The sequence below is a fragment of the Crocuta crocuta genome, unplaced genomic scaffold (assembly GCF_008692635.1).
Source record: "Crocuta crocuta isolate KB4526 unplaced genomic scaffold, BGI_CrCroc_1.0 scaffold1063, whole genome shotgun sequence".
NCBI lineage: Eukaryota > Metazoa > Chordata > Mammalia > Carnivora > Hyaenidae > Crocuta > Crocuta crocuta.
In genome coordinates this window covers 1,417-14,552 of record NW_027526922.1, presented here as the reverse complement: position 1 = coordinate 14,552, position 13,136 = coordinate 1,417, and the positions used below count along the sequence as shown (strand labels likewise).

At 43.9% G+C, this 13,136-nt stretch overlaps 1 protein-coding gene across 1 annotated transcript; it reads left to right on the top strand.

Annotated features, from left to right (window-relative positions):
- Positions 1-2,913: 2,913 nt before the first annotated feature.
- LOC144228302 (ATPase PAAT-like) lies at positions 2,914-12,011 on the top strand. The gene is made up of 4 exons (XM_077760473.1): positions 2,914-3,227; positions 3,807-4,010; positions 4,990-5,062; positions 11,255-12,011. The coding sequence occupies exons 1-4, from the start codon at positions 3,064-3,066 to the stop codon at positions 11,711-11,713; spliced, it is 900 nt and encodes a 299-aa protein (XP_077616599.1). The 5' UTR covers positions 2,914-3,063; the 3' UTR covers positions 11,714-12,011.
- The last annotated feature ends 1,125 nt before the right edge of the window (positions 12,012-13,136 follow it).

The window sequence follows — 13,136 nt, the reverse complement described above, 5'->3', positions numbered from 1 at the left end:
TACCCAGTTGGCAATATTGATCTTGTTCATTAACTTGAACTCTGAAAAAAAAAAAAAAAGAGTATTTTCCTTTGGAGACTGTCCAAACAGGTTACCAGGGATCACAGTTAACTTACGACCATTGGAAGCAGGACTTAGGGAGGGGGAAAAAACAACCAAAAAAAAAAAAAAAAACCTGTTCAGATACCTTAGAATCAGTCTGGAGTTCTAATCTTTGCAGACATGAAAACTAGGACACTCACAACTAAGGACTTTTCACTTTCTGACTGCTGCACATATCTGATCCTTTGGTGGGGTTTCTCTTTCAATCTTGGTAAATCCTTCTAATATACACTCTGGATAACAGATTACACACAAAAAATTACATTTCCATTCTTCTAACACCATTCCACAGATAAAAAAGAACGAAAAGGTACTGTACAAGTATCTCCTGCTTTCCCCAAATTCCCAGGACACCACCTAGCTTTTATGAAAGCCCTACTTTATTTAACCCAGCAAGGTCTTATTTTCATAATAGCAAAAACCCTCTTCACATTTCTTTTGGGTGTTAAAACCAGGCACCAATGGAGACCTTGGTAAAAGCGAAGTGGAAAAACTGGAACTTTTGGAAAGCCGAGGATGCTCTAAGGCTTTTTAGGAACACTCCACAAACCCAGAATAGGAACTCCTCAAACAAAATTAACAGGACGCAGAGTAAGATTTCTATGTTCCAGAGAGAATGACACCAACCATACCCGGTTGTCAGCCCAAATCCGAAGAATGCTGACATTCCAATTTTATTTGAATCTAATTCTCCGGGATTTTTTGAAGATGAGGTTGACAGGACAGAGCAGATTTGCCTGATGATGAGTGATGTTGAGCACCTTTTCATGTGTCTGTTAGGCATCTGGATGTCTTCTTTGGAAAGTGTCTATTCATGTCTTCTGCTCATTTATTTTAATATTTGAGAAAGAGAGAAAGCACACGCATGGTTGGTTGAGTGGAGGAGGGGCAGAGAGAGAGAGAGAGAGAGAAACAGAGAACCCCAAGCAGGCTCCGTGCTGTCAGTGCAGAGTCTCACATGGGTCTTGATCTCAGGAACTGTGAATTCATGACCTGAGCTGAGATGAGAATGGGCATTTAACCAACTGAACCACCCAGGTGCCCCCTTCTGCCCATTTCTTAACTGAGTTACTTTTGGGGTGTTGATTTCATAAGTTCATTACAGATTTTGGATACTAACCCCTTATATGTCATTTGCACAAATCTTCTCACGATGCATAGGTCACCTTTTAGTTTTGTTTCCTTTGCTACTCAGAAGGTTTTTATCTTGATGAAGTTCCAATAATTCATTTTTTGTTTTTGTTCCCCTTGCTGCTAGAGATGTGTCTAGTAAGAAGTTGCTACGGCTGAGGACAGGGAGGCGCCGCCTGTGTTTTCCTCTCGGATTCTGATGGTTTCCTGTCTCACATTTAGGGTCTTTCATCTATTTTGAATTTATTTTTGTGTATGGTGTAAGAAAGTGGTCCAGTTTCATTCCTCTGCATGGTGCTGTCCAGTTTTCCCAACACCATTTGCTGAAAAGACTTTTATTCCATTGCATGGATATTCTTTCCTGCTTTGTTCAAGATTCGTTGACTATACAAGTGTGGCTCCATTTCTGGGTTTTCTATTCTGTTCCGTTTGATCTGTGTCTGCTTTTTGTGCCAGTACTTTACTGTCTGGATGGTTACAGCTTTGAAGTAAGACCTGGTGATTTATTAAATGTATGGGAGCCTTTACTTTTTTGCTCTTGGTCATTCAGCCTCATTAAGGAAGTCAGAATCCAGTTGATAACACTGACTGCACTCCTTAAATTGAAGATTGGGGTTTTTGAAGAAAAGTATATTTTCCTATGGACAGCCCAAAATGTTAACATGAATTAAAGTTAATTTATGACTATAGGAAACAAGATATATAGAATAAAAACACTGATGTAGACCAGCTAGAATAAATCTGGAGTACTGAAAAATCTTTGCAAACCTGAACCTTTACATTTAAGGACTTTGGAACTTGATGCTCCATTTATCTATGACCTAACTTCCTTTTTGCTTTCAAAAGATGAAAAACTCAACTGCACAAGCCTTTCCAGTTAGAGGATGGGTGGAGGTGGTGGGGAGGCACTAGTGGCCTTCCTATCCCTCGGGACAACTAGAAAGTTCCATCAGCTCCATTTTTCGGGACCCAGAAGTGAAAGGTCCTTCAAGTCCCGGCTCGGAGGTCAGTCCACCAGCGCCGGGGCCCCACTCCCGCCCGCCCGGGACAGGTTGCTGCTCACGGCAGCTGCCGCCCCTCCCGCCGCTCCTTCCCCGGCGCTGAGGCCTGAGGGCGCCAGGTCAGCCCGCCGCCGTCCCGCCCTTGCGCCCGCGGCTACCGACGGGGTGACGTCCGGCCGGCGCCTCGGCTCCACCGCAGCCCGTGACACCGTGCAAATCTCCGCCCGCTAAAGCCACGCTGCGGGCACCCACCCACCCGCTGCCCGCGGGGACGACGTGGGGAGGGGGGCGCGTGGAGGTAAAAGAACCCCCAACTGCACGGCCCGACCCACCGCCCAGGGGCTGCTGTGGGCGGGAAGGCCGCGGCGTCCACCGCAGGCACGGCGACGGTCGGCAGCAGGTCCTCCAGATCGCGTGCAGCGACGGCACCCCTCCTACGACGATGGACTCTCCTCATAGGACCGACCCTCCCGGGCGGCCAGACACCCCTCGTCCACACCGCTTGCTATTTCCCCGGAACGACGTCGAAAAAGCCGCCTGGCTTCCCCCGCGCCTGCGCACAGCTCCTGCGGCCGTGGCGCCGCCCGGGCGCATGCTCCGTCCTTGAGCCGGTCCCCGGCAGGTTGGAACCGCGTTGCCGAGGCTGGCTGGCGCGCGCATGCGTATCTCCGGTGCCTGGTCCTTTCCCCCCTGGACGAGGAGCCGCGGGTCTTGGAATTGAAGCCCGCCGAGCCGGAAGTCGCTGTGCTTCTTCACCCCTCTCCGCACCGGCGGAAACACTAGCCGTGGAAGAGAGGTTCCGGAGTTGGCGTGGGCTGGCGGCCGCAGAATGGAGCCCCGGGCCGAGGACGCGGGACTGAGCCGCCGCCTGGTGCTGGCCTCTTCCTGGGATGCTGCCTGCGGGGCCCTGGCCCGGAGCCTCCGTCTCGCCCGGGCTGATCTCGGCGGCCCGGACTTGGACTGGGAGGAGCTGCTGGCGCCGCCTGCCCCGGGGTGCGCAGGGCCGGCGGGGACTCGGGCCGCGGCTCCGGGATGGTCGCGCTCCTGCGGAGCCGTGCGGGGAGAGGGCGGGGCCCCGGGGTGCGGGAAGGGACCTGGCGGCGGGGGACCCGCACCTCGGCGGGTCGGAACTGGGCCCGGCTCCCTCCCCGAGACGAGCCGACCGGGGCCTCTTGTCGACCCGGGTGGGCGTTAGAAAACCCAACGGTCGAGAATCCCCGTCAGCTTCATTATGAGAGAGATCCGCGTTTGCCTTTTACTGTATCCTGCTCCCCACACTTGTGCCCCCGTTTCCCACTCTTGTGCGCACAGTAGGTGCCCAGGCAACTTTTGCTGTTGAAGGAGAGGTCCTACAGAGGCTTGAGTCGCCAGTCGAGGAAAAAGTAGAGGGGACAGCCCCGGTGTCTGGAGTGTGCCCGTCTCCTTGTGAATCTGCTGGGTGCTTGGGAAGGTGCGGGCAGCGCCGTGGTAAATGGAAGTGAGTTAGAAGTAGTCCCGGTGGCGCAGTAAGAGGGTGGCGAGCAGTGTTCGGACAGGTGCGCCGTGTAACCGTTTGAACGATTTTCTTTTCAGCCAAGGTCTGGTGAGTTTGAAAAGAAGCCCCGACAGCCAGGATGAAAACCCCTGCTTCCTTTACCTGAGAGGTGACCCTAACGGAGGTGAAGAAATCGTTTCTATTGGCATTTTAAGTTCAGCGAGAAATATGGAAGTGTACTTAGGAGAGGAGTACTGTGGAACCAGTAGGGGCAAGAATGTGTGTAGTGATCTGGATAACAGGTGTGTAACTTGCTCCTGCGGAAGTGCCCTCCCCACGCGGTGTGATGTGTCCTCAGCGGTTGTGGTATTTATTGATTCTCTGACACTGATGCCAGCACGAACCGAAGTTTAGACTCTTAAGAATCTTGGAGTGTGCATCAGCCCAGTTTTTTCTTTTTTGTTTTTTTTAATTTTGGAGAGAATGACTGAGTGTGAGTGGGGGAGAGGGGCAGAGAGTCAGAGAGAATCTTAAGGAGACTCCACACTCAGGGTAGAGCCCCACTCCGGGCTCAATCCCATGACCCTGAGATCATGATCTGAGACAAAACCAAGAGTCTGGTGCTCAACCAGCTGAGCCACCCAGGGGCCTCCCAGTGGTTTTTACAAATGGGGAAGTTGAGAGTTAACAGAATGGGGATAAGTTGGTAGAAAGTTATAGCTAGTTAGTGGAGAAGTTTAATTAGAATTGAAGTTATGATAAATGTTTCTTGTGTCTGTCTCCTTAACTCAGAGGCGTCTGTTTTCCAAATATTAGTGAGTCTGGAACTTTGAACAGTTTCTTGTAGGAAGCCCATTACAAATAGTACACAAACCCAACACTGTGTCATACCAGTATACTGAATCTACTATTATACTTTTAATTTTTTTCTGAATTATTAACAAAGATTCCGTCCTAATCTTTCTTTAATCCAAGTCATAATATAAACTATTTTATTATACCACATATGTTAGAAATAATGAATATGTTTATTGACCTTTAAAACATGCTCTGTGCTACATGATTATACATTTGTCATCTTTTTAAATTATCTATATAGATAGTCAGATGTAGTCTTTTTACCCAGTGCAATTCAGTATGAAGGCACAGTTCCTTATGTTTTACCAGGAAACCTGAATCTCAGGATTTATGTATTGCCCTGGAACCCTTCATTTTTAAACATAACTGTTAAAAGTGATAATGAATGAAAATTTATAAAAGTCATTTCTTTTTTATTTTTAGTGAAGATGAGAAGATTATTTTGTACAAAAAATATCTTAAATTGGAGTCCTCCACTCGTGCTTGTAAAATAAAGGTAAGTAGTCACTAAATCATAACTTATTTGAAAACTACAGTTGTTTTTGTACTACATAAACTTATTTTCTGATAGTTCCCTAATGCAGTAAGTCCAGCGTGGTCCTGGGTTTTAGTTGAGAAATACTAAACATGGAAGCAGAAATGCTTCTCTAAAAAATTACCAAACTTCAAGGCACCTGATTGGCTCATTTGGTTATGCTTCCAACTTCGGCTTAGGTCATGATCTCATGGTTCAAAAGTTGAGGCCCACATCAGGCTTTGCACTGAGCAATGTGGAGCCTGCTTGGAACTCTCTCTCTGCCCCCACTTCCCTGCTTGCTCGCGCTCTCTCTATCTCTCAAAATAAATAAATTTTTAAAACATCAATATTCTCCTTTTAAAATAAATCAACATTTACTAGCTATGGTAGTGCCATGTTATATGCTATTATTAATAAAGTGGTATTGTACTTTTAATTTCAAGCCTTGGAAAACTGAGTTTAAACACATTTTTTATTTTTATGTAAAACTGAGGTGCAAAGAAAATGACAGTTTTTGTCCCAAAATATCCAAAGACAACACAGAGAAGTTCCACACAAAGGCAGTACAGAGTTAAAGGAATTTGGACCAGTATCTTCAACATGAAGAATATGGTTAAAGTGAAGTATAATGGTGCCATCAGAGTCTAGGGAAAGAGTGCTGAGCTGGAAATCAGAAGCCCTAACTATTAAATGAGCTTTGTTGGTGACGAATAAAATAGCCTTAGGCTAGTTTCCTCACCTGTTTGCACCTACCCTGTGGGTTATATAAGGAGACTGAACACAGTGAATCTCTGAGTTATTTTTAAATATTGAGTTATCTTTAAAATATTTTATCTCTGTGTTTGTTATTACACAGAAAGTCACAGAACTGACCTTCCAAGATGTTGATATTCCAAGATACTGTTTTAGGTAGTAAATACTAGTAGCTTCTAAAGTTTAAAGTGGCACCGGGTTGCCTGGGTGGCTCAGTCGGTTAAGCGTCCCACTTCAGCTCAGGTCATGATCTCATGGTTCGTGGGTTCGAGCCCAGCGTGGGGCTCTGTGCTGACAGCTAACTCAGAGCCTGGAACCTGTTTCAGATTCTGTATCTCCCTCTCTCTCTGACCCTCCCCTGCTCATGCTGTCTCACTCAGAAATAAATAAAACATTAAAAAAAAATTTAAAGGGGCGCCTGGGTGGTTTAGTCGGTTAAGCATCCCACTTCGGCTCAGGTCATAATCTCAAAGTTCATGTGTTCGAGGCCCATGTTGGGCTTGTGCTGACAGCTCAGAGCCTGGAGCCTGCTTCAGATTCTGTGTCTCATTCTCTGCTCCTCGCCCACTTGTGCTCTGCCATTCCCTGTCTCTCAAAAATAAATAAATGTAAGAATTAAAAATTAAAGTCATTTAAACAAAGCGATTCATTTATTCAACAATTAGAATGCCATTTGATACCAGATCCTGTGCTAAGTAAGCATTTAGGAAGTAACAGTAATGAAATAAATTGGAACAAAACCCTCACATTGCTAATAGTATGGTGGCCAAGACAGATAATAAGTAGATTCAGTGTGCAAAATATGTCCTACATTCAATAGTAGAAAGGCTTGGGAATCAAAAAGCATGAATGGGATCACACAGAGGTTGGAATGCAGGTGTATAAATGTAATGAGATGTTTACATAGTTGTTGATGACAGTCCTATCTTTCTTTGGTGCCACACTGAGTTTTTCGATGGTGGATCTGTGTTCACCTGCGTCAGTGTGATATATGGGCTTGTGTGTATGAAGGTGAATGTTTTTTGACTATTTGGAAGTTCGAGGGAGTTCAAGGACTGTTTCAGTTAGGGGGACCTTACGAGGATGTCTTCTAGGGCAGTAGCATATGAAAGTTAAAATAATAGCTACGGGTGCACATTTTTCAGCCTTAATCAGTGTGGTCAGTACTGGAGATTTTAACACCTAATTCTCAGAACAACCATGTGAAACCGTTGTTATTACCCTCCCTCATTTCATTCCTGATTGAGGTTTTCGCCTTTTCCCAGCGTCACACAGGCTCCTAGTAGAATCATCATTGAACCCAGTTCTGTCTGATTTTTTTTTTTTAATGTTTTTATTTCTAGGAGAGAGAGAGAGACAGGGTGAGCAGGGGAGGGTCAGAGAGAGAGGGAGTCACAGACTGAAATAGGCTCCAGGCTCTGAGCTGGCAGTCAGCCCAGAGCCCGACGCGGGGCTCGAACCCACGAACTGCGAGATCATGACCTAAGTGAAAGTCGGACGCTTAACCTACTAAGCCACCCAGGTGCCCCCAGTTCTGTGTGATTTTAAATTCTGTTCCCGTTCCACTTTGCCACCGGGTTGTCCATGTCACACATAAAATGTCATTAGGTTCAGAAACATGGACAAAGTGAGGCAGCCTGAAGCCCTGGGAAAACTACTGGAGTAAAAGCTGGAAGCACCAGGTTCAAAGCTCTGACCTTTACTGCTTGGGTGTCTTTTGACAACTTACAGAATCACTTCTGAACTCATTTTTTAGTATGTAAATGATCAAGCTGCCTATAGGATCATCTTGACATTTGCTTAGAGTTCTCACTTCGAGAGGACCGACTTCTGTTGAGTATTTCAGTAATCAGGTAGCATGGGCTCTAGACAGCCTTATTTTGCATTAAATATTTATATTTACTCTGCAAGTTGCAGTATGTTAAGCTCTCCGATTGGTGCAGTTTATTTCTAATCCCATAAGAAGCTAAGTGAGTAAATGAGATTTTATGTTCGCCATCCCCGTTTGCTATTTTATGTGTAGTCTGTTAAGTTTGAAAGGGCTTTTTTATCTAAATACTTCTAAGCCACATGATAAATTTGAATTTTTTTCTATGACTGTACTAGAGGAAACTTGAAAATGTATTTAAAGTTAATTTTTTTTAAATGTTTTTATTTATTTCTGAGAGAGACAGCGTGAGTAGGGGAGGGTCAGAGAGAGAGGGAGACACAGAATCCGAAGCAGTCTCCAGGCTCTGAGCTAGCTGTCAGCACAGAGCCCAACATGGGGCTTGAACCCATGAACCTTGAGATCATGACCTGAGCCAACTTCAGACGCTTAACCGACTGAGCCACCCAGGGGTCCCTAAAGTTAATTTTTTGATTCTTGAATGTTTTACTCTTAAGTAAGAAGTAACTTTAAGTGATGACTGTNTCTTGGAACATGCCACATAAACCATTTAATTATCTGAGCATAAAATGGGGATGTTTCATGACCTGCTATGAAGTGGTTCGCCACACACCGTTTTAGAGCCTTCGCGTGTCAGGTTCTGGACATGGACTGGGCCTGTCCTGAAGGGGAAAGAGAGGACATGGGGTGCTGTGTCGGAATCCTAGACCTCCCACTGCTTCGCCTGTGCCTTGGGGACTACTTGTTTCCTTGAAACTTGTATTAAATGTTAACACTCGGAGTCATGCGGCCTGGTTTGACACTACCGACTTTTGTTTTATCACAATAAATGTTAAAGTTATTCCTTAGTTCTTTGTATTTGAAATGCAGATGTACTAGCTTTGATTTATTTTTATTCTAGTAATTTAGAGTAACTAAGTAGGAATTCTGTATCAAAGTGCCTAACATACAACTGTTGTTTAAAGTTATCTGAATGGAGCTCCTGGGTGGCTCAGTCAGTTTAGCATCCGACTTTGGCTCAGGTCATGATCTCACAGCCCCTGTGTTCAAGCCCCGCATCAGGCTCTGAGCTGACAGCTTCAGATTCTGTCTCCTTCTCTCTCTGCCCCTCCCCCATTCACTCTGTTTCTCTCTCTCTCAAAATAAAATAAAGACAAAACTTTTTTTTCATTTAACAGGATATCATAGGCCTCTTACTAAGCAATAAATTTGTATCTCTGATTTTATGGATATTCTGTGGTATGTAGTCAGTCATTGATTCATGGATATTTAAGTCTTTTAGAATATTTTTTTTCGTAGCATAGAAGGAATTAAATGTCTATTTTTGTAAATTATTCCAGTATCTCCTCAGAGAGTGGAATTATTTTTGTAAAGAGTAAGTCCTTTAGGTTATTTAATATGTATTTAGCCGTTCACTTTCAAAAGGATCTGATGTGCCCTCAAAATAATATACGACAGGACAAGTAAAAATAAGAATTGAACAAACTGACAAAAAGAAGTAGAAGGGGCGCCTGGGTGGCTCAGTCGATTAAGTGTCTGACTCTTAATTTTGGCTCAGGTCACGGTCTCATGGTTCATGAGTTTGAGCCCTGCATCAGGCTTTGCAATGACAGCGTGGAGCCTGCTTGGGATTCTCTCTCTCTCTCTCTCTCTCTCTCTGTTTCTGTCTCTGCCTCTCTCTGTCTCCTCTCTCTCTCTCTCTCTCTCTCTGCCCCTCCCCTGCTCACACATGAACTCTTTCTTTCTCTCGAAATAAATAAACATTAAGAAGAAGAAGTAGAATACCTACCTGGCACTGCGGTTTGTTCACTTACTCTAGTGGCATATGGATTCACCTGAAAACATTTGATATTTCATAGAAAAACAATCACCCGACGAGCTCTGATCTGAGGGAAAAAATGACTAAAAATCAGTGATTTTCTTCTAATCAGAATATTAATATATGTCAGAAAGGACATTTTGCATAGCGATTGCATTTACATTGGGCTTTTTTAAAAGTTATTTTTAATGTTTATTTATTTTTAAGAGATAGAGAGAGACAGAGCATGAGCTGGGGAGGAGCAGAGAGAGAAGGAGACCCAGAATCAGAAGCAGGCTCCAGGCTCCGAGCTGTCAGCACAGAGCCTGACATGGGGCTCGACTCACGGACCACAAAATCATGACCTGAACCAAAGCCAGATGTTTAACCGACTGAGCCACCCAGGCACATCCTTTTTTTTTTTTTTTTTTATTTTTTTTTTTTTTTTTAATTATTTGTTTTTTTTGAGAAAGAGAGAGAGGAGAGAGAAAATCCCAGGCAGGCTCTGCACTGCTAACACTGTCAGCACAGAGCCTGACGCAGGGCTCGAACTCCAAAATGTGAAATTGTGACCTGAGCTAAAATGAAGAATCAGATGCTTAAACAACTGAGCCACCCAGGCCCCTCTCTCACAAACTCTTAAACTGCAGGAACTATGGGATGATATATCCCAAGAAGAATCTGTCATACAGGTCTATTCTTTGGATTTCAGGACAGAAATACCATAACTCTTAGTTATGGTAAAGGTCGTTTTGCTTTTCTCCTGTGGAAAAATTAAAGAGCATAAAAATTAAAGAGCATATCAGAGATATGATAGCCTTCCCTTCAACACAAACCAGAGTCTTCTCAGGAAGTATACTGCATGGGCAGTTGGTTGAGGCCACAAAACAGAACTCTTATTATCCTGGAAATTCTGAAAAGAAACACAGCCATAGGTAGCTCATTTTATTCATTGAAAATGTCACAAAGGGAGCGCCTGGGTGGCTCAGTCGGTTAAGCATCCGACTTCCGCTCGGGTCATGATCTGACGGTTCATGGGTGTGAGCCCCGTGTCGGGCTCTGGGCTGACAGCTAGCTCAGACCCAGGAGCCTTCTTTGGATTCTGCGTCTCCCTCTCTCTCTGATCCTCCGCTGCTCAAGCTGCCTCTCTCTCTCTCTCAGAAATACATAAAAAACATTTAAAAAAAAGTCACAAAGGTGCATAGTACATCTAACTTTAAGTGACTGTCTCTGTGGCCTCCATGAAAACCTCATTTGCAAAAGATAGACCTAATAAAAATGAGTAGTTTGCCATATGTGGAAAGTGGGTGAATGATATTTAATTCTAAGAAAATGATCAATTGTGACTCAGTTGAGAATAGTGCATTTTATACCATAAATTAAGGAGGCCTTTGTAGTGGAGACATTAATGCTGATGCAGTTTTACTAAGCATGTGAATATGTAATATTTCCTTTGGGGAAACACTACAGTGAAATCGTTAGAAGCCCGGACTCTGGAGTTAGGTGGCCCGGGTCACGCCCCAGTTCTGCCACTTACTAGTTGTGTTACCGTAGACAAGTGCCTTTAGCCTGGGTCTCCTCAACTCAGTATCGGGATAGTAATTGTAGCCTGCGTCGCGTGGATATTTTGAGGATCAAGTGAAAGGATGCACATCGCCTGCCTCACAGTAATTACCCCAAAGTTAGCTGTCCTCACTGTTAATAGTCTCGTGTATTTCTCTACCTTGCTTAGAATTGCGTTCCCATTGGAGAGCAGCTTCAGTCCATTCTGGGAAATGCTAGCTACAAACGCCTGACTGACCTGCAGTCGTCATCTGCTTCAGGAGCCTTCGACAAGTCCCCGCCCACGCCTTTTCCTTTCAGAACCGGATTGACCTCTGGAAACGTGATGGAAGACTTAAAAGCTCACATTGATAAAAGTCCACAGCCGCCTGGTGGAGGAAAGACCACAGACCTCAAAGAGTATAAAACTGTGTCACAAAGCCATGGTCTTTTCGAGAAAGACCTCAGAAATGCAGTTTCTTCTTTGCTACCAAAGAAAGCAAGTGACAGTTCCAGTATCCCTAACTCTGACTTGCTGCCTTTTCTCCAGAATTTATGTAGTCAAGTGAACCATCTCCGCGTGGGACGTAGCACTAACTGGCAGGAAAACCTCACTAAGACTGGCGAAGGCATTGCTGGTGCTGTGTAAGTATTTAAGACAAGTGTGATTTAGATTTCGTAGGTGGAAGAATCAGTTGGAGGAGAACATTTGTTTCACTAACTACTGCCTAAAAATGTTTCCAGAGGTTATTTTAGGAGCTTCCCCAATTTACACATTGATGTACTTACAGGGAATAAATATTAACATACTTATAGGGAATAAATATTCTGTAGAGTAGAATGGTTTTCTTTTAAAGAAGTGTCTGAGACTGAAGATGTTGGTCACTTCTGAGGCATTATATGGAAGGGGTACAAGTGTCAAATAAGGGTTGGAGTGGAAAGTTATTGTATAATTGGGGAGGAGCTGTGGGAACCATAATATAAATATTTTGTGCTTGATTATAATCACTGAGTCATCACGGTAGATTTTCTTGTAGATCTTCTTTGCCGGAGGCTAATTTTAGTCTAGTCATCAATGACATTTTTAAGCTTATAATCATTTATGGTGTACAGGCTCTCATCTGCTGATTTCATAATTCTAATTTTTTTATAGTCTTGGTTTCATTAATGGGTGGCTAAGTATTTGGTATGTTTCCCCATTCTTCATGTAGATGTAATGTGTCAGAATATTGCACTAGACTGAAATTCATGACTCTAGTCATAGTTCTGGCTTAACTACTGGCCTTACTGTTTAACTCTTGTGGCTGAGATTTATTTTCACATGTAAAATGAGGTAGTTTTATTGGTTGACATTTTCTTCAGGTCTCCAATAGCGTTGAAACTTGAGGAGTTTAGTAAGTTATTGAAAAAAAGCATTGTTTTTTTCTGTAAGGGTATTTGTTACTTAGTATAATTTTTTAGTAAGGATACTCAGTAAGGAAAAAAAAAAGGTTATTCTTTAGTTGCTGATAGAATACATCAGTGAACTCTAGTTGGTATGTGTTACAGTAAACAAACAAAACAAAATAAAGCAAACAAAAACCAATTAAGTTGACAGTAAAAATCGCTCTGGGGCCAGATGAGATTGGATGTCTCCATTTCTCTCAGATCAGTCAGTGCAANGGGGATTATGCAGTCTTCACAAAGAAGAGAGTGTTCTGGGAAGGAACAGTGGGTACAGGGTGATAGGTGTTTTTACCTAAAGATTTAGAAATCACCATAATGAAGGACATTCCAGAAAGTTAATGGACTTTATGTTACCTTTTTAGTATGTGCAAGACTTTATGACTTTATTATTTTTTTTATGTTTATTTTTAAGAGACACAGCGTGCGAGTGGGGAAGGGGCAGAGAGAGAGAGAGGGAGTGGGGGGAGACACAGATTCTGAAACAGGCTCCAGGCTCTGAGCTGTCAGCACAGAGCCCAGTGCAGTGTTTGAACTCTGTACCGTGAGATCATGACCTAGGCCGAAGTGGGACACCCAACCAACTGAACCACCCAGGTGCCCCTGTATGATGCTTGAATTGGACTTTA